The 21,437-nt window shown below is 37.4% G+C and overlaps 1 protein-coding gene across 2 annotated transcripts in view; it reads left to right on the top strand.

Moving 5' to 3' along the window:
* Nucleotides 1-3,497: 3,497 nt before the first annotated feature.
* DTNBP1 (dystrobrevin binding protein 1) overlaps nt 3,498-21,437 on the top strand; it is a 68,998-nt gene continuing 51,058 nt past the window's right edge. Inside the window, exons 1-6 of one of the 2 annotated variants that reach the window (XM_051799221.1) lie at nt 3,498-3,600; nt 6,869-6,916; nt 9,884-9,934; nt 10,777-10,837; nt 12,926-13,058; nt 20,814-20,946. In XM_051799221.1, coding sequence (XP_051655181.1) covers nt 3,545-3,600; nt 6,869-6,916; nt 9,884-9,934; nt 10,777-10,837; nt 12,926-13,058; nt 20,814-20,946 — 482 coding nt within the window. In that variant the 5' untranslated portion in view covers nt 3,498-3,544. Of the gene's footprint in view, nt 3,601-3,916; nt 4,464-6,868; nt 6,917-9,883; nt 9,935-10,776; nt 10,838-12,925; nt 13,059-20,813; nt 20,947-21,437 lie in introns of those variants that run through there. The other variant, XM_051799220.1, reaches the window with a different exon arrangement.

Genomic DNA, 21,437 nt, shown 5'->3' with positions numbered 1-21,437 from the left:
ATAGCACTTCTACTTCAAGCATTCCAAAATTATACAAAGGCCAAAACAGTTTCTACCAGCAAGAGCCCTGAGGAGAAGAGGACAAAATTGCTTCAAAATTTTGAAGGGCTGAGAGTTTTGGTTACTATTTCTAGTCTGTTTGAGAATGTCATATTGCACTCAAGCAAAAATCAAGACACAAAACAGACAGATACCTAAACAAACTACATTTCACATCAGATCATCAGAATGGGAAAATATTTGAAACTGTCTTTCACTGAAGAGCTAAAAGGGGATGAGCCTGGCCTCTTTGCAGTATTACTCTCTCAGAGTAGTCTTAATGTAAAGTCAATCTAATTGCAGGTCACTAAAGCCTAGGAAAAGGTGGAATCATGCAAAGTAAGGACAAGGGATGACTTGGGTCAGCTTAAGCTATTTCAGAAATGTAGCCTAACACGCTTTTAAGGGGTTCTGATCTAGAAAAGAAATCTTCATTTGCCACTAGGGTTATGCAGTCAAGTACATTTCTGTGTTTTTTGCTTTAAATATTGATCGCTACTGACTGATATCACTGTCCTTTGCAATTGTGCAAAGAACAGAATATTTGTGCATTTGTTGCAGAGACCAGTATAGCCACTTACAGAACACTTGCACAAGATTTTGTGTGTGATAGTATCAGAGAAGCAGAAGAATAAACTAGGAAGTCCTGACTCAAATTCAGGTCATAATTAATATCAAATAACCAGCTGTGAACTACTTAATTACTAAATGAGCAGAACAGGTCATTGATATTAAAAAGGTATTCTGCATTAATTTTATCTCTAGAAAACTTGACCCAAAGCCCCTGGCAGAATTTTACATGTCACTGTTGAATTAACACCTGAAGGATCTGTTCCTGTCTCAGTGCTGTTTGTTAAATTAATTGCTGTCATACATGAATATTAATTAATTAGTATAAACACATAACTTGTGTAGGGCTCAAAAGGAAGCCATGTAATTCAGCTTCAGTGATGGAAATGCTATGGCTCTGCATTTTCTGGCAAACTGGAGAATGTCTAGATCAGAACAACAAGTATAAGAAGTAAGAAGTTTGGAAAATGACTACAAGGAAAAAAAGAAACTGGGTTTACTCTAGAAAGAAAAAGAGAAGATCAAGCTAAACATGCGAACTGATAACTTAAGCAGCTTGGAGAATCTCCTTAATTTCACGTTGCTAAGAACCAGTTAAACAAGACTCTACATCATGTATTTATAATGGCCCTAAAGCATAGCATGTGCTTTTAGAAGTCTCTTCCACTCTGGTATTTCTAGAATTACTGTGACTGTTAATACTATCTCAACACATTTCTTTTCCCAAATTCTACACAGAGATGGAAATGAAATTCAAACACAGCAGTCTTTGAGTAGTTTCTTTTTAACTGCAAAAGCCGAAATGGAGTATGAGAGTGTTTATTCTCTAGGAATTATTAGAGCCAGCACTGACAAGAACCATTCATAAGAAAATTGAAAATATGTAACACAGGAGAAAGTCGTATGACTTCTCAAAGAAGGTTACAAAACAGCTGCCTTATTTTCTGAAACTTTAATTCCCATAACACATATATTACCTAAGGCCAGATTGCACAGCTTTTGTCAGCATTTGTAATGTATTCCTGTGAATACAGCAGAAAAAACTTGATTCAAGGCCTTCTCCTCCTAGTTTGGAGTGCTAACTATCCAGGGAAGTGGGAAGTCTTTTCAGATATTGTTGTTAGATAAGCAAGAGAAAAATATGGTCTAAATGTCATACATCCTTTTACAGAACTTCATATGCAGTCTGCCATGAAAATTGTCTTTCTGACATCAAGACAAAGTGAGTCACATCAGTTTCAATTCTTGGAAGAATCAACCCCAATCATTATTATTCTTTTAGCAGGAATTTAGCTTCTAACTTGCATTAAGGCCACAGAGCAATACTGGTTTTTTAAGCCACATCAGAAACAACCTATAGCTCCCATGCTCTTCTAAAAGCACGCAAGCTGTGCTGGGATTATGGTATCAGTTTTCCAGTTTATTGAATGTACCTCAAACACTCTTCAGTATAGTTCTGCAGTATTAAATGACACACTCAAGAGACACCCTCTGCATACCTTCTCTTTGTAACAAATTATTTCAGTGCTCTGGACTTTTTTTTGAACTTTCAACCAAAATTGAAATGGTTAACAAATAAAATGCTTTGACTTTAAAATCTCAGCTGCTTTTTGTAAAAATTGAAGTCTCAATTAAATGTAAGTCTAAGATTTCCCAGATCCATCTAAATCCTTAGTCCATATTCCTCAATATTAACTGAAAATGCACAAGGTGTGAGACTGTCTTCCTGTTACCATGACTGTAAAATACAGCCATCCAGAAAGACTGGCCAGTTGTTCTGAAAAGGACTGATTCCCCTTAGAACTGTCTAAAGATTTGCTGACTGACTTATGACAGTTATGATTGGAACAGATTGTACCTAGAAGCTTAATTAAAACTTTTCACTTCATTATTTACTATTTGTAAGAATAGACTTTTTTTTCGTTGTTGTTTTAGTTCATTAAGAATCATTAGTATCTATACAGGTCCAGCAGCCTCCAATGAAAACAGTGCTGGGCCACATAGACAAATAATTCAACTACCTGCTATGCAAGGATTTTGAAAGGTTATCATCTATCCCTTACCCCAAGAACCCGGCAACCACAGGGAGTGGTTTCACTTTCCATACTTTTAAGATTTGATCACAAAGCCCAATTCCCTGAGTTCACAGAATGGGTCAGGTTGGAAGGTACCACAGTGGGTTGTCTGGTCCAAGCACCCTGTTCGAACAGGGTCATCCTAGAGCACATGGCACAGGATTGCATCCAGATGTTTCTTGAATATCCCAAGTGAGGACTGCCTCTCTGGACAATCGGTTCCAGTGCACTGTCACCTGTACAGTAAAGAAGTTCTTCCTCATATTCAGATGGAACATCCTGTGCATCAGTTTCTGTCCATTGCCACTTGTCCTATAACTTGGCACCACTGAAGAGAGCCTGGCTCCATCCCCTTGACACCCTCCCTTCAGACACTTATAGATATTGATGAGGTCCCCTCTCAGTTGTCTCGAGGCTGAACAGGCCCTGCTCCCTCAGCTGTTCCTCGTAAGAGAGATGCTCCAGTCCCTGGATCAACTTCGTAGCTCTAAGGAGTTCACTCCTACGCTGCTATAGCTGATGTCAAAATCATCCAGGTCAAGGTCCCAACCTGTCAAGGGACTTTGCTGCGGTCTTTAAAAAAAAACTCTAAAAAGCTGCAACTTCAGGGATCCATACGCTTCCCGAGGTCAGACCTTGAAACCGTCCCGTTCTACCCTCGCACAACGGGGGACGCAGAACAAGGGGCTCAGCTCCCCTCAGCAATAACCACCCCCGCTCACAACTTTGTGAGGAAACACGCGAAGTCGGAAAAGGCGGAAGAGAGGAGGCGGCCCGGAGAGGAGGCGGGCTCGGAGCCGAGCCCCGCCCGCGCCCCTCCCTCCCGGCGCTGGCCTCCGCAGCCGGGGAAGGCCGGGACGATGCTGGAGACGCTGCGGGAGCGGCTGCTGAGCGTCCAGCAGGACCTCACCGCCGGGTGAGTATCGCCCTCGGCCCCCAGCACCGCGGGGCTGGAGGGGGGAACGGGAGAGGGACCCGCGTCCCGCAGCCGGGCGGGGAGGGGGAAGCAGGTGACCGGGGGTCGGGGGAGGCGGGGACTGGCCCAGGGAGGGAGGAAGAGGAGGAGATTGCGCAGGCAGGACCCTCGGCCTGGGCTGGTCTGTCAGCCGGGGTACCCTCTGCGGTGCGGGGACGGGCTGGAAACGCGGCTCCAGGGTCTCATTGCGGGCCGTGTTCCCGCCTGAGCTGAGCGGCTGATGGCGGGCTGGAGAGCCCTGCAGCTGCGGCGGGGAGAGGAGGGGAGGAGGTGCCTCTGTGCTCGGGAGGCAGCTGCGGTCAGGGGAAGGAGAGAGAGACAGACAGAGCCTACTGTTCTGAGAGGAGATGTGACTGGAGTCAATTAACGCGCTTGAATTTTTCATGAAGTGACTGACCTTCAAGGTTTTATGGATCATCGTAATTGTTTAAAGAGCATCGCTGCGCGCCGCTGGGCGTAGGGGGAAGCTTGTCTTTCCTTGGAGGATGAGTTACTGTCACTTGGGGGAAAGAAGCGCAGGATAAGTGGATGGAGCAGCCCCTCGCTTGTGTTAAAAAGTAGAAAGATATTCCTCCTACGTTGCCTCGCAAGGTTTATTTAGATAGACCCTGTGTCGATGTTATTTTTAGTACAAGTAGGTGGCCCAAATGAGTGTTACTGGAAGTCAGTGAGATCAAGGTCATGTCTGTGCTGCAGAACTGCTGGCTCGTAATGAGTCACAGGAGAATATCATGTTGTAATCAATTGCTTTTAAAAACTGTGATCTTCGGCAACGTTACGGCTGCCTTAAGATACCCCCTATGGTAAATATTTTTATGTAGTGGTGAATGTCTGTATACTCCAGAAATTTATATACTTTATGGTGACATATTTATAACAGTATGTAATGCTCAAGAGAAATTGATAGAATAGGCTTCAAATCAACCAGATAAATTGCTTACATGTTATCTCTCATACTACCTGACACTAATAGAATATTAAAATGTCTTAAGAATACAGACAGTGGCATGGCATTGCTTTATTGCTGTCTGCCTTTCTGTTTTGCTGTTATTTTTACCTTCTCAGAGGGGTTGATACCTTAGTACAGTGTAAAGTTCCTTTGAAAAAGGTGTTTTTCACGTAATGAAAGTGGGTAAGAGAAAGGTCATAACATGCTGGATCCAATGATCATTTAATTCTGTATTTCCATGTATTGCAGCAGTTGAGTCAGTATGTTTCCATGTAGTCTCTAATTTGCCTTCTTCCTTGTGTTGCAGTGTTCTGTTTTAAAACAGTCCCCGATTTCATCATTTCCATCTTTGTGTTTTGGCAGCTCCATTCATGTGCCCTTATTCCAGAGTCCCATGTCTAAGTGGTATTTTCATATGTTGTGTAATCTCTTTTGCAGTTGGGGACCTGTATCTCAGAGCCACAGAGGCTTTTTTTTTTTCTTTAGTGTCCCCACAGAGGTCAGAACACAATTTGTCCTGTTTTGCCCCCTTTCCCTTCCTGGACAATGCAACCTCAATGCCTTGGTGTTCTAGGTTAGCCCATTCTATACCCCACCGGAGTGATAATAGAAGTCATTTTGAGCTGTTAAGACTTGACCTTAAAATTGTCAAAACCCAAAGAAAGTATTAGAAAGTATTTCTGGTGTAAAGTTGTTGCCAACTTCTTAACTACGCCTGAATGCTTTCAAAGTGGAACAGTTGGATTTCTTGAAGCGTCACGAGGGGGAAGCTTTTCAGGGCTTCTAACAAAATAGTACCGCTTCCAAAGGAATTGTTTATGTATGATGGAAAAAGATTAAATCTGGGATGTGTGGTCTAAAGAGAGCAGTTTAGAGTTACTAGCCATCTCTGTGCACAAAGAAATGGAGTTACTGAAGTTTAAAGTTACTAGCCATTTCTGTGCCCTCTTCCCCTGCTCAGCTGTGTTTACTGTCTACTTCTGTGTATCCCGTGAGCAAGGTATCTAAATTTTGACCCATTTAGCTGTTAGCAATCTTTTGCAGGAGGAAGAAAAACAACAAAAATGGAACAGTGAGCTGCGTTCTTTGTCTGTGCTCAGGCAGTAATTGTGCTTCTGCCAGCTTGAGTGATGGGGCTCACACTGCCTTACACTTTGTACAGGGAATGCTGCTGAAAGGAAGTCAGTACTTTGTAGTCTGGTGATAAATCCTTTAATCTTTACTTCCAACTGCCTGGCAGATATTCTAGTATGAGAACTGATAGTGGTAACCCAGCATTTCCTTCTATCCCTGTATGCAGAGGAGTGCTGCTGTTCCAGGCTGGGGTGCATACTGGGGAATATGGCAGAGGAGGAGGACAGAGATGTTCTTCCTTCAGTGTGCTGTGGTTGTTTCTACTTGGCTTGGCTATTATAAGAAGCTCTCTAACAGGAAGTGGAGGCATGCCTTAACATGTCTTTTCTCAAATTGTCAACTGCCTATTTTGCTGTAGACTTTGAAGTTTCTTTGAGTTTCTGGAAAATTGGTGGTGGTTAACAGTGGGGGAGTGATTTGGCTCACCCTTGAAGCAGCTCAAATATCTGTATATTAGGTTGTTTCTCAATCCCTGGGTCACTCAGGATTACATATCTCTGTCATGTCTGGAGGATATCTTTGGTCCTCAAAACTCATTTCCATCTTGCTCATGTCTGTGTCCTATATTTCCTCCTAACTCTTACTGTCCTGGACAGCTGTGACTCCAAAGGGCCTAGTAGAGACTGTGGACAGCCATCATCTTGGTGATCAGAGAATAGCCAGAGGTTTTGGTTCTCACTCTACTTTGTCAACTTTATCATATACAGGTTGACTGAAAAAAAAGAAGGAGTGGAAAGAGTTGGCGGGGTGTGGAGAGGGGGAAGGGGAATTGTGTGTTGTTGGTTGGGATTTTGGTTGTTTGGTTGGTTTAGGGGTTTTTGTGCTTTTTAAGAACAAGGTACCGGTCAGTTTGAAATTGAATGTGGGTGAAACAAGCCTCAGATATGCTCAGTAGCAGGGCACTGTGCTGATGCTGCTGGAGATTCTCATAATTTAGAAGCACTGTTGGTGGAAATAAATGAAATTTCACTTACTTTTGTGGAGACCATCATATGAATTTATTTGTAAAATAAACTGAAAGAAAATTACTGTAATAAAGTGGAATTAACACTTTATGTGCTCAAACAGTTTATTCTCTGGTTTTGGTTTTGGAAATGTCTGATGATTCTGTGTTTTGATTTATAGGTTGAAGACTTTGGGCGACAAATCAAGAGATGCAAAAAAAAGGCAGAGGTACTTCATAATGTCTTAATGTATAGCATTGATCTAGGATGCTCTTGTTAAAGAAAAATTTGAAATGGCTCATATGTATGAGCCAGTTACAAGAACATTTGCATGTAATTTTACAAAATACTGTTTTGACAACAGAAAAGCTTAGCTCTACTATTGAGCAAATGCTTTGCTTTACAGAACATTCATTGATAGGCCTAAATAATTTCCAGTGGCTGTTGATCATTTAAATTAAACGAATATTCAGTGTTATTGTAGTACTAAATAGAAGCTTCAGGTTGTACTACACTGAAATGTAATTGATTACAATCTTTGTGAATTTAATGTATTAAAATTATAATTCGGGGGGGTTAACTGTAAAACAGAAATAGGAACCTTTTTATTGTGGAAAATATATTTGTGATTACTTCAATTATCTGTTTCAAGAAGTTTTGAGATTTGTGGTGGTTTGTGGTTTTGTTTGTTTTGTTATTTGTTTTTTAATCGCCTGCATTTTAGTACATTGCTCATTCTTTCAATCTGTATAAGCTATAAGACTAGTTTATGTCTGTAAATGACATCTGTGAGTGTTGCTTCTTCAAATAAGCTCAGATATGCTTTTTTAAAGTATCTTCTTACTAAAACACAGTATGTAGACACAAATTAATTTAAAAAGAAGCCCTGCACTAAAACTAAAGCGTCTGAAATAAACTGTCTTAAGTTCTGAATCTTGATGTTTTGGATATAACGTTTTTTTAAGAGAAGACTGGCTGTATTGACAAGGCACAGAGACTAAACTAAGAATGGGTAAAGTCTTGAATGAAACTATTTTAGGCAACTGCCTTCTCTGCATGTTTCCAGTCCATAATATGTTGGTTCCTCTAATGTACTGTAAATATCCATCACTTTGAGAAAATACTGGGTGAACCAATTGAATCGTCAGAAACAGGGGAATTCCAGGGTGACTTCAGCTGTCCTAAAGTTCTGGGACAAACATAGCTTACCTTGACTTTTAAGGATGGGTGAGGAGTAGAGAAGAGACCAGTAAGGGTGGTGTCGCAGTGGAAGTTTTTCACTGACCATCTGATCAGGGAGAGAATGATGTCTTCTCTAAACAACTTGAGGAATTCTCTGTGTCATTAAAACCCCATTCTTATTAAGGGCCTTTAGCTTCCACCTGCTGAAAAGACAACACATCAGTATGCATTCAAGAAGTGTTCTGGAGGGTGTAAATTGACATTTACAAGAGATATCAAGGACAAGAAGAAGAGCTGCTAGCCCTGCATTGATAATAAAAGGCTGAACAAAGAAAACATGGGATTGTTGATGAATGGAATGAATGGCAGCAAATGTAGATGTTGTTGAGGTATTTAATGCTTTTATTGCTTCAGTTCCTTGTGCTTAGTGAAAGGGGGAAAACTGACCAGTAGTGAATGAAGATAAATTGGGTGAACTCAATCCATAAAAGGCCGTAGGAATGTATATGCCAAGAGGTACTTCATGAAATTTAAGAGGTACAAATCCAGTGTTTCACTGGAAAGGTAGTATCCTCCACAATACAGACTGGGGCTGACAGACCAGCTGGGAAGTAGCTTTGCTGAAAAGACCCTGGGGGCCTTGACAGACAACAGGCTGAATGTGAGCCTGTGAAATTTCTGTCCTCAGAGGTTTTCAAGTTGCAACTGAACAGAGACCTGAGGAAGTTGCTCTGAGTTCCTAGCTGGTCCTGGTTTTAACAGGAGGTTGCAACAGGAACTGCCTGAGGTCCCTTTCCACCTCACTGATTCTGCCACTTTTCCCTTGGCTTAAGGAAAAAGGGTTTCCTTTGTGGTGTTTTTCCATTCAAATTGTGTGGATGACAGTGCAAAACAGTTTATTCTGGTCATCTTCCAGGAGACAAATCTTGGATGATATCAAAATCTTCACATCCCTTAAAATGCTGCATTGTTAATTTTCTGTAACTTATAACTTAGATGGGCTCCTCAATTCAGGAGGGACATTGAGGTGCTGGAATAAGTCCAGAGAAGGGCAATGAAGCTGGTGAAGAGTCTGGAGCACAAGTCTGTGGAAGAGCAGCTGAGGGAGTTGGGGTTGTTTAGCCTAGAAGAAAGGAGGCTCAGAGGGGACCTTATCACTCTCTACAACTACCTGAGAGGAGGTTGTAGCCAGATGGGATCAGCCTCTTCTCCCAGGAAACTAGCAACAGGATGAGAGAGCATAGTCTTAAATTGCACTAGGGAAGGTTTGGACATGAGAAGGAATTTCTTCATAGAAAGGTTGATTAGTTAATGGGATAGGCTGCCCAGGGAGGTGGTGGACTCACCGTCTCTGCAGGTGTTTAAAGAAAGACTGGACGTGGCGCTCAGTGCCGTGGTCTAGTTGACAAGGTGCTGTTAGGTCATAGATTGGACTCTGTGATCTCAGAGGTCTTTTGCAACCTAATTGGTTACGTGATTCTGTTATAAGTTTTCTCTATATTTCAAGTTGTTACTAATGGAAACGTACACATCCAATATGAAATCATTAGAGCATTAAATTGGCAAAGATTCTTTAGCTTAGTGTTTCTTTTTGATGCAGAATATATTAAGTGCAACATCTCTATTGAGGGGCATAAAGAACTTGTGTAGTAGTCCTATTTTCAGGATGTTCCTGTGCCTTGTTTTAAGTTAAAACAATGTCCTTCTTGTCTCTTTCTTAACTGTACTAAGAAATTATTTCATAAAAATTGTTTTCAATGGACATAGTCAAAAAGAAGAAAGAATGGGCTGTCATAAAATAACAAAAGAAAAAAAAGCAATCCTAGCTTTGAAATATTCTTGTAAGATCCACTATGTAATGAATCTTAAACCAGAGTTGGCAAAATGTTTGTGAAACTGAACAGTAGGGAACATTTCTGCTCAGCATCTGTCAAGTGCAGGTGTGTGTGCATTCATTTTTTATAATAGACTTCTATTCTTTAAAAATTTTGTATGTTTACAATTTGTTTTATAGAACTATTCAGTGTTTGCCAGAGTTTTCTGCTGGACTGGAATTACTCAGCAGGTATGACCTTCCTGTTCTTTCTTAGTGTCTACTTCCTACAGTTTCAGAAATAACTTCATTAGATTAAGATAATTAGAAGAAAACCAAAGTGTTGCTAATAGGTTTTTGAATATTCTGCAGTTAGGAGTGTGAGAGTGGTTACCAAATGACAACTATGTTTAAAGCTTGCCCCATACTCAAGTGCTGTCATGCTAATGCAGCAGAGGTTCTGGAGGAAAAGCCACGTTTGAGAGATGACTTTAGTTCATGTTCTAATGCACAGATATGAAGACCAGCACTGAGTCCTAGTCGGTGGTTTCGATTTGATGTTCCATAACTTAGATGTATTTGATATGATTTCCCTCTGTAACAATAGAGACAATATGCCTGTCATTGCCTTGAAAAGACAGCATGTTCCATATGTATTTAATTACATCTTTTCTGAATAACAGCAGCTATCTCCATTATAAGTTTTCTTTATATCTTAAAAAAATCTATTCTCTTTTTTTTGTGGGGGGGGGCAGTGTATGTGTGATTACAATATTGTTTTGTTTTTTTTTTTCATTTTCTTAATGAAATTGGGTTCCAAGTAATGCTTAAGGCAGTGTATAGTCTTGATATTGCTGGGTCCATTTCACTTTTAATGTAAGCTAGCAAGTTAAAAAACATGAATCACTTTTTCTTTAAAAGATATTATTTCTACTGTATATTTGTCTTGGTAGAACAGTAAATACTGAAAAGAATTGTACAACTTTTTAAGCTGCAATTTCTGGTAGTGCCTGTAAATATAAGCACAGTAATATCTATAAAATCTTCCTCTGTAAGGGGAGCACAGTAAGGATAGTAATTTATTTTCTCTTCAGATATGAAGATGCATGGGCTGCCCTTCACAAAGGAGCCAAAGATTGTGCAAAAGCTGGAGAGGTGAGAAAAAATAACAATGCCATACTTGAAATATTTTAAAATGTGTAAATAATTTTAAACTAAAATTTTTGGTACCAGCGTACAGGGTTAACCCTGATCTCTAGATAAGTACCCACACAACCTTGTTCACTCACACAGTAATGTAAACAGGAGTGTAATGCAAACATGAAATAATGTGATGCAATGTAAACAGTTGCAAAAATGATGTTGCATGTTACTGCTATAGCTCTTTAAAAGCAGTGGGGGGACTGGGAAAGTATAGAATATATTTGAAGTTGAGACATGTTGATGCTTACTATCAGGGTAGGGCTGTTGCACTGATAATGTTTGCTGCCCACTCCTAGCGGACAAGAAATGGCAAGATTTGATTGTCTGACTGAAAAGATTAGGGAAGTGTCTGCTTTCTCCTAATTTTGTTCAGTGTTCCTGCCCTGCAAGCACAGTGACAAGTTGTGCGGTTTATTTGTGGAATAAGGGAAAGGAAACTTCCAGTGAGTGTTACCAATGCATTACTCTGCACCAGACTTTCCATTTTGAGCCATGTTTAAGGGGCAGGCAGTGTAGGCTGAGCAGGACTGAGCTGTAGGGTTCTCTGTCCTGGCTGAAACCTTCACTTTGGCCGGGTGCATCCTCCCTGGCTCTTCTGTTTTGTTTACGAGACTTCTGTGTATCTTAGTCCGATGGAAAAATAACTCACTGTGTATTTACGGTAATAAGGAAGATATCTTGTGCTCTTTCTCTTGCCTAATAGTATGGCCCACCTTTTCCACAAGTTCCAGTGAAAACTTCCAGTTACTGGAGATGAAGTTCTCTCTGTCAGTTCTGCATGGTTTACTGCTCACAAGGATCTTTTGTAGATCTCTTAAGTGACTTGATCACAATTTTATAATACTTGCTGCTTGTTTAGTTTGCTTTAAAAATTGTAGTTCTGAAAACGATGTGAGGTTTCATATGTACTAAACCAATATAACCTTAATCTCACATGTTATAGCTGCTTGGGAAAATGAGAATGAAAAGCTTCCAAAAAGACTGAAATTTGCAATGAAATTCAGATATTCGCTTTTGGGACAATCATATATGCATATATATATATATATATATTTTGCTTGTGGGGTTTTGTTTGCTTCTTTTTATATAAAAGTAGAAAATAAAATAAAAATTGTGTAAGCACGCAAGGTTGACTGTACTGTGTAACACCTAAAGATCCACTTGTCCAGTATCCCATTTCTTGTACTGGCCAATAGCAGATAAACTGCTCTGCTGTCTTATTTATAAATGTTGAATAGAGAAAGGAAAGTGACAATTTCAAGCTTTAATTGCAGCCTACAGTCTTACCATGTGAAATGGTTGATGTTAACTACCAGTTCCACGTACAAAATTGTTCTAAAGGTACTGCTTTTAGACGACTGTAGTTTAACCTGCATTGTTATCTCTGGGCTGAAATGTTTGTCTGATGTTTGACCCCATCTCATGGGGGGTTGTTTGTTTTTTTTTTGTTTGCTTTACTGTTTAACTGATATAAATCCTACCTCATTCTCAAAAATAGACAGCTTTATTTGAATAAGGATATTGGTATTCTGAGGTGTTCCATTACTTGCTGGGCTTTGGAATAAGTTTTCAAAACTTTTCTAGTAGAACAGGATGTCTTTTTGACAGGGATAGGTAGCTAGAGGAATTTGGAAATGGGAGAAGTTATTCTTTTAATAGAATCAGTCTGAAGTGGGTAGAATTATAAATCTGAGCACTCATTTGCTCATTGCTTAGATTTTTTCAGTTTCTGCAACTACATACTATAAAAACTGAGGAATTCAGAATGCAGATACAGGCACAAGCTGCAGTTGTGTGCAAGAGGAAGGATGGATAATGGAATTAAGAGCAGGGAAACAATAATTGAATCATCTCAATTATATATAAAGGAAACATTTGTTATGTAGGATCTCTTGATCTTGTTGTTTTTCATAGAATATGACCCATATAAGTACATTATACTATTATATAATAAAATGAAGATGCATTAATTCTAAAAATAAGCCAAGATGCTCATAAATACATAAATTTGCAAGTAAATTAAATACCTGTTTGTTTCAGCTGGTCGATAGTGAAGTTGTGATGCTTTCTGCACACTGGGAGAAGAAAAGAAACAGTCTGCTGGAACTACAGGATCAGCTCCAACAAATACCTGGGTTTTTAGCAGATCTGGAATGCCTCACAGCAAACCTAGGTAAGGTTTTATAGATATAATAAGCATTCAAGTCAGTACAGAGGATTAGACTGAAGTTCAGCTGTTGTGAATGTTGTGATTATAAAATTTAATTTTGCTTTCCAAATACATCCTTTCTATTGTAAAACAGTAGTTCATATACTGTTGGAGATTTTTGGGGTTTTTTTTAAAGATCAACAGTTGCTTTGTCAGCAGTTAAAATTTTGTATGTGTTGTTATTTGGAAAATGAAATTGTGATAACTGCATATCTTGTATGAACAGCAGAAAAATACTATTCTTGAAGTCTTATGAAATTTTTAAGATTTGTAAGTAGTGTGAACACTCGTATATAAGTTACTTCTCTGTGATTGAGTCTATGTCATTTTATATAATAATGTTTTAACTCATCATTTGGGTGGGACAGGGGAGAAATTTACCTGGCTAGGGACACTTTCAAGGCAGAAACCTTTGGTTTTGAGTAATTGTTGGTTCCAAGGCTGGCTTCAGTAGTTTGCATTAATGTACAGGGTTAAGGTATTCTGAACTGATGCCCAGCTTTTTTTGTGGGTGAAACTAGCAATGTTACATATTAAGATTACCAAATACTTTATATTTGTTAGACGGGTTTCAATTTTTATAACTTTACCAAATGCTAACCTGTTGATTTTATTTAAAAGATGATAAATGCTTTAGTGGACTACTTCTGGAAACCTCTCATACAAAGCAGTTGATACACTGTTCAGAATTAAAATAGGAAAAAAGTGTTCTGGCCTCTTACTCTCTGAAAATCTCCAATATTACTGAGTGAACCTTGGAATGGGAATGCAGCATTTGACAAGTAGCAAGCCTGTCTTTCCACAGTAAACCTGGCTGGCTTACTGGAAATCTATACAAGGTGCATGAAATTAAAGTTTCGAAAAACTGCCGTCTGCACATGATTTTAGTAGCTAAGTTCCCCAGGGACTCAGCCTGCATTCCTCTTTCTTACAGCAGCTGGGAAGGAGGCAGAAATTCCTCATGTAATTACAGCTCTTGTTTTTTTGTGGGGTGGGCTGGATTGATGTGCTGACATCTGATGTGAAGAAAAGGGGGGTTCATATCTGTCTTCAAAGCCTAATTTCTCATTCTCCTATGGTCAGTGGACATGCAAAAATCAACTTTTGTTCCTAGGTAGACTGGTAATAACTTTGCTATTTATTTCTGAACCAAAGAATGTATTTCATTTTTTATTACCATTTTCTTATACCACCTTATTTAATAAAGCTTTGTCATGTGTGCTAAGCCTTTAATATTGGCTTTTGAAAAAAAATTTTCTAAGGAAATATAAATTCAAATAATGATTTATTAAAATATTGGGTTTAATATCATCATGCACAAAGTGATGCAGCCCACTGGTAGACCAAAGATAAACAATATATTAAAAACCTAATGGAATTTTCTTCATAGTTCATAACAGCAAATGCTATAAATCCTGATGAATTGGGGTTACTTTCCAATTCCTAATGTAGTTTTATGAACCAGAATTAATCTCACTGATTGTAGAATAACTTGGAGAAGGTTTGTCTGTAGAATATTTTTGATTCTGCACAAGTAGGATTTAAGGAAGCATTAAGTGACCTGTTTGGGGAAGCTGATGAATTTTAAAGTATACTGCTAAGATTGTGAGATGTGAACCAAATCTTCTAGCTTCACCTTGTGTGTCAGATTTCAAGTAGTTTATCTAGAGTTATTTATTAGTTCCTCTTAACGACTGAGTTTTTTGGAATTTTTTTTAATGGTAAGTTTTAGGGAGTCTATTTGAAGAGGTAGGTATAATTTATGGCAAATTCAACATCTACCCTTCTAGAAGGGATTTAACAGAAATTTTCTATGATATTCTGCTCACTGTTTTTAGTTTTTATAACTCTGAACTATCTGCTTCTTAGAAATATAAACTGTATTCAATTTTCCAAGAGATGACTATTACTCTGACTGTGAATTTTAAATATAAGTGAAACATTCTGTAAAAAAAATAGGAAAATAGAATTACAAAGTGCTGTGTCCTGGGTTGTGCATTCAAGATTTAATTTGGCTAGTCTTCATCATTTGAACATGGTTCTGACTTGTAATATGATGTGCTTCTAATAAATCTATTAATGCTTTCATTTTGAAAGTAAATAGTGGACCCTGGCTGCTTTTGGTAAAAGAAATTTCGAATAATGGAAATAAACCTTTTTACTGACCTATTAAGGCTGGTATGAGTCACGTACAGATTCCTCAGCTTTTGCTCTGTATTACAACACACATTTTCATTAGCAGTTTTATAAAGTCCTTTAACTTAGGTGTTCATGTTATTAGTCATCCCTCACTTGAAGTAAAAAGTCTGTGTCTTCATTTGATAAATTTATTGTATTATGCAATGTCTTGTAACTGCCACTGAGAACTTTTGAAGAAAAAATTACTCTCACGTAAAAGTGAAAAGGACAGTTATTGTCCTTTCAAAGTTCGAAATTGGAATCATCACTTAAGCTGGTTTTTGTTTGAGATGTTGTAGAAAATATCTGCTTGTTGATATCTGTCATACTTGTCTTAATATGAAATATACTTCATGTTTGAGCCGTGGCATTTTGCTCAGACATCTATTTTGATTTCAGTAAATCAATACACACAAATCTTGATCCAAATCCAATTTTCTCTCCCCTCTCTCTTTTTTTTTTAAGATCAAGTGTTAAGCATTAACTTGATACTGGTTTCAGAAAGGCTGTTCATGTACATAAGTGACAGATCCAACATAGGTTGAAAATACTTAGGCTGGGACTGGGAATAAAATAAGGCTGGGGATATAGTCAGAGATAAAAGCCATTGCCTCCTAATCTTTAATATTTTTTTCTGAAGTATGAGTTAGGTGGATGTGAAAATCCATTAGGGCAACAGAACTTTTTGCACTGTTTAGGGGGGGTATCATTGTTTATATCCTCAGCAGAAAGTAATGCTTTATTTTCAGATTGTGTATCAAGTTTGAAAGTTGCCATTTTCTAGCTTTGCAAAATTCAATCCAATTTATTCAGAATTTGCATTTTTAAAGAAATTAATGGCCATGCTCACTTTCTTTAAGGTGTGGGATAATTAATGACTTCTTAATGGCTTCTTCAGACATTAAGGAAATATACTAAAGCTGAACTAAAAGGTCACAGTAATTATAGTATCTCTTTCATTGAATGCAGTATTTTGGTTTTGGTAACATTGGGGCTACTTTAAGAACGTAATACCCCATATTTTGGGTATTGTTTTGCACCCAAAAAAAGGGTGTGTTTTAATGAAATATGCATATTTTTTTTAATTTCTCGATAAAAATGGCAAAGATTTTTCCAGTTTGAAAAGTGCAGTATACTTCCAGCAACATCTTGTATTTTAAGGTTATAGAATTTTATTTTTGTTCATTTCATCAGTTTGTAGACTACCTCTGCAGCAGTACTTTTAGGAGGAAAAGGTGTAGTGAAGAATAGCTCGTAGATTAGTCTCTTTCAGGAAGACATGAGTGTCTTTGGGGAAGACAAGTCATTAGTTTACTATTACCTATTTATTAATTGTGGTTTATGTAGGGATTTAGATATTAGCAGGTATTGGTTGAGTAAAAGTGAATTTAAGACTAGACAATTTATTAATCAAGATTTTTCATAGAGCTGGTATTTGAACTTCTGATTTGTGTTTGGTTACTTAAATGACAGTTTCCTTTTAGTTTAGCATTTAGCAGCAGATAACTCTTGAAAAAGAGATGGATAAAGGTTTTGTGATGCAGAAATTTAGAATATATTTCATTAGTAGACTCCAGTTTTTAGTGATTTCTTTATGATTTTAAAATTATTTTGAAAGTTGGGAGAGCTGTGAAAACTTTCACTGAACATGAGCAACGATTTGCAGTTGGGAAAATGTCTAAAGAAAATAATAATTTATTATTAATTAAAACAGTCTTTCTATCTAGTTCTTTAAAAACTGCTGTTACTCTTCTTGCTTACATGAGTTGCATTGTCTGAAATAAAACTGTGTTTATCTTTTACTGAGAAAGGGAAAATATTGGGAAGATATGTGTAAAACCAGGCAATTTGAATAATACAGTCTAAAGATACCTCTGTTCAACAGGGTGTTTTTCTCTTTCATAAGCTCCAGGGCACAATGCTTCAACAGAGAGGGTTATTGTGTTAGGTAGAGATATATATGTATAAAAGACATACAGTTTGGTGCTGTAAACTTGGAAGTGTCTGGGGATTGAATACAGAAGGAAAAGTTTCTAGTGGACTTGATTTGTAGTTTCTGCGAAGAAGCTGCTTTAACTTCATGTAAATGGTATGATATTAGCTGGGTTTAAGATATTTTCTTTAAAAAAAGATGAAAATTGAGCACTAGTAGAACTGTAATTATGTAAAGTTTTTTCTTTTCTTTTTTTTTTTTTTTAGTGAATGGAGCTCTTCCTGTTTATGTATGTCTTTCACTGCCTTCACTGTCCCTGAATGGCCTAGAGATAGAGAATATCTTTGATGTAATTGCTTCCATCCATTCTGTTTTCTGTTTTTTTACCTTTTATTCAGAAAATGAATGAACTTTATAGAAATGTCTTTAATACTCCTTTGTGGTTTGTGTTGTTTCAGTGGCTGGGAGAGTGCAGGAAAGTGACACTTAAAGTTAGCGTAGGAAAAATGGAAAACTAGTATTTTCTGATATACAGCTGTGATTTAGCTTTTCTAACAATTTTTGTACTCGCACAAAACTACGGGTAACATAGGTTTCAATTTAAAAAATTATGTGGTAAATTTAAATTAGGTAAATTAATTGAAATAAAGTGTTTTCAGGTAAAAAAATTTATTTTGTGGTTGTTGAGTTCTAAGTAAATACTTTAATACCTGCTTATCTGGTAAACTAAGAAAAACAGTGTATGATGATGGAAGATAATTCAATCTAATGTCATCTGATCAAACATTAACATACTTAAAAAAAATTTAAACTAAGAACTAAAACTTCAAATAGTGTTGTTATACCTGTGGTAGTGTAAGATATATAGGCCAAACTGATATAACTGGAATAATGTGACCTAAAGTTATTTTTGAGCTATCTAATACAAATTATGATTTCTACCAAGTGTGGCATATTTACTATACAAGAAAATTCTTAATCTAAAGGTAGACTGTATTCTTTAAATCTTAAAAAAATTTAAAGGAGATGTTTTTCACCTTCATAGCAATGCCAGTTTAGAGTGGGATGGTGATTGTTGCCTGATGCCTTGGTTGTGGGATTTCTTTGAGCTGAACAAGAAGTAGTAATCTTGCAGATGTTCTTTAGAACATAAACTGGCTTCCTGGGCCATATTTGTTCTAAGTGCCATGTGAACTGTAAACTGGAAAGGAATTTCTAGATGTTATATTTTTGCTAAATAACATCTTTAAATTATGAGCTTATTATCTGTGAATATAGATAAGAGCTGATCATAGACTTATGGCTTAAGTTTCAAATTGATTAAATACATAGTTTTGTTTGGAATCCTCTTTGTCTGCATAGTGCGTATATTCTCATTTGGATAAGAGAGAGGTTAATTCACAACTGTAGCTGGTGCTATTGCAATGGAGCTAGTTTTCAGCTTTTTTTGTGAAAATTAAGTTTTCTTTCACTTCAGAAAGAAAACTTCTGAAACCAGTGTTGCAGTAAAGCAGGATTGTTGCCTCCTGAGGAGTTCATTCCTGTTCTTCAGGAGCACAGTGTTTTCTGCAATTCCCACTAGAGGCCGCTCAAATGCTAGTGCTAGGAATCAGTTGCTCTCTAGAATTCACTTCATTCTTTTTTTTTTCCTGTTCTTTGTTGTAGTCTTTTAATATTATTTCAATAGCTAATACAGCAAAGCAGGTGGGGGATGGTATCTGGAAAAATCAGGGGTTGATAGGTACCTTACTAAATTATCTTCAGCCCTGCTGTGTTTGTGAATTTTGCAAATTAATAAGCAAGCAATCATTCTGAAAAGCAAGTTAGCATAATACAGACATTTGGATTTTAATGCACTCAAGAAAGTCCTTTTCTTAAGCAAAAAGGGACTACCAATCATAATTGCAATAAATGATATTACTCTTTGAATACATCTGGATTTTGTGAGAGAAAATTGAGTATGTGGTAAACAACAGATTTCCACATCACAATATGTAGAACTGAAAATATTTTTTTCCTCAGAATTGTACCTGCATTAATTGTCAACTGCCTATTTTTTTTTTTGCCATCTCCCTCTCCCCTCAGAGATCTGTATACAGATAAATAATTCAAGGAAATATTAGCTGATTATATAATCCGTGTTTCCCTTTCTGACTGTTGTGGAGCTTACTTGTTAGGGACTAAAAAAATCGTTAAGTAATTGAAGCTGAACATGAGAATATGCATCCTAGGAAATTTGTTTGAGGTCTTAACTTTTGCTTTTCTAGGGCGAACACAAGGATGGCTATAATTGAGTAATGACCAAGAAAGTTGAAATTATTTATACTGCAAAACAGGCTCCAAGTAGAATGGTCAAACCAAAACTTAAGATTTAACTGATGCATCCAGCTTACTATTTCCTTCTTTTGAGCATCCAAAACACATTAACTTTAAATCACTTTTTCCTACCTTGAACTTAATAATTATTCTCTTGCTTTTTGAAGGTTGCTTCTGTCTGTTACAGGCAAAGGTGAAACACAACCATTTGCCAAAACTCAGAGTTCCTTTACATTTTTTGCTTTCATTCCATCATCTGTGTAATTCTTTGCATTAACAGTCAGGTTCATATCCTGCAGAAGATCAGTGTATATGTCTCTGGACCGCAAACTCCCTTCTATTCTTTGGCTGCTATTTTGTTTGTAAAAGTGTGATTTATCTTTCCTCCTGCAGTTTACCTTCCCTCTGGTTATAGGAAAAGTCCTGGTACAAGGATGAATAATAGTCCTGTAATTCACAGAGTTCCATCCCAGAGTGGCTCACTGGTTAGAGTTTGGGAAAATAGTTTTTCCACTTTGGGATCCTGAGGAGAGACATGGAGTTTAGCATTAATCACTGGCAGGGAGAGTGATCCTTTGATACAAGATTCACATGGGATAATTGAAGTCAGGAATTCTTTGGTCCCGATTTCTAGTCAAAACAGTGTGAGCTATGAGATGTTTTTGGAGGACTTTTCATAGGATTGATCTATTTTAAGTTGAGACTGAGCAACTGTGGTTAAAGAGGAGATTAAGACATTTTGCATGTTTTTAAGTGCATGTGTATGTAGAATAGCTAAATCTAGAGATTTACCTATCAGTAAAGGATCTGTCTTCAGAGACAAAAATGTGTTCTTTTATATTACCATGAGATCATGTGAAAGTTAAAATTCTCCTAGTATGCTTTACTTTTACTTCATTTGAATAAATTAAGATCAGTACTGGTTTTGGTCAGAGCTTTATACCTCACATTGGTACCATATAGGAAGGGCTAAACTGAGAGTCTACTCAAGAACTAAAATTATGAGTCCTGAATCTTCTTTTCCTGATGTACACACACAAGCCTCTGAGACCAAGATGCTGGGGCAAATAGAGTGGTTCAACATCTTACTACAAGGGAACCTCAGATCTACCTTAACATGCTGCCCCTCTTCACTGTGTGATATGGGCTGAGATTTGTTTATCTTTCTGAGCCATTTATATATGTGTAATGATTACTATGTTAATTGTGTCCCTTTAGAAAATCCTATTTCTGTTCAGGTGAGTTGTCCATCTGTTGATACAATTTGATATTCATGTAAGTATTTCTTATAGCCCAGCTAGAGGCAAACTTTGAGGAAATGGAGAATCATCTGTTGTGTCTTGAGGACCTATGTGAACAGTGTGAGTTGGAAAGATACAAGTGTATGCAGACATTGCAGCTGGAAAACTACAAGAAAACAAAAAGGTAAATAAAACAATAATTATAAATTAGCATAAAAGATACACCTTTTGTAATTACCCCCCATATGTAATATAATCCCTTTTATTTTCATCTTTTTGAGAAACAATAATCTTTGACAGGATGTTGCAAATTTGTAGTAGATTCACTGAATGTCTAACTCTTAGTGATAAATAAAAAGTGTGTGTATTCGGAAAATTGTCACTACATAGTTGTTAAGATGAAGCCATGCTTATTATTTTCTGCAAACAACTGGATTAAGAGCTGTCGTTAACAAGCACTGATATATGGTTGTTTCTTTTAATCCCTTGCCCTGTTTTTTTGATTTCTTCTTTTTCTCCCATGTACCTGTCAAATTAGGAACAGTATTTTCCTCAATCTTCCTTTCAGTTCTGTCATATCCTATCCTATAAGTACCTTTCACTCTGTATGAAAGGTATTAATCTCCTGCCATTCTCTTACTTGCAAAAATGGGGCATTAGTTCTTGGAATCAAAG

The sequence above is a fragment of the Manacus candei genome, unplaced genomic scaffold (assembly GCF_025592945.1).
Source record: "Manacus candei isolate 608988 ecotype Guabito, Panama unplaced genomic scaffold, ASM2559294v1 h1tg000049l, whole genome shotgun sequence".
Taxonomy (NCBI): Eukaryota; Metazoa; Chordata; class Aves; order Passeriformes; family Pipridae; genus Manacus; species Manacus candei.
Note: the sequence above shows the minus strand (reverse complement) of the source record. Positions and strands in the feature narration are given on the sequence as shown.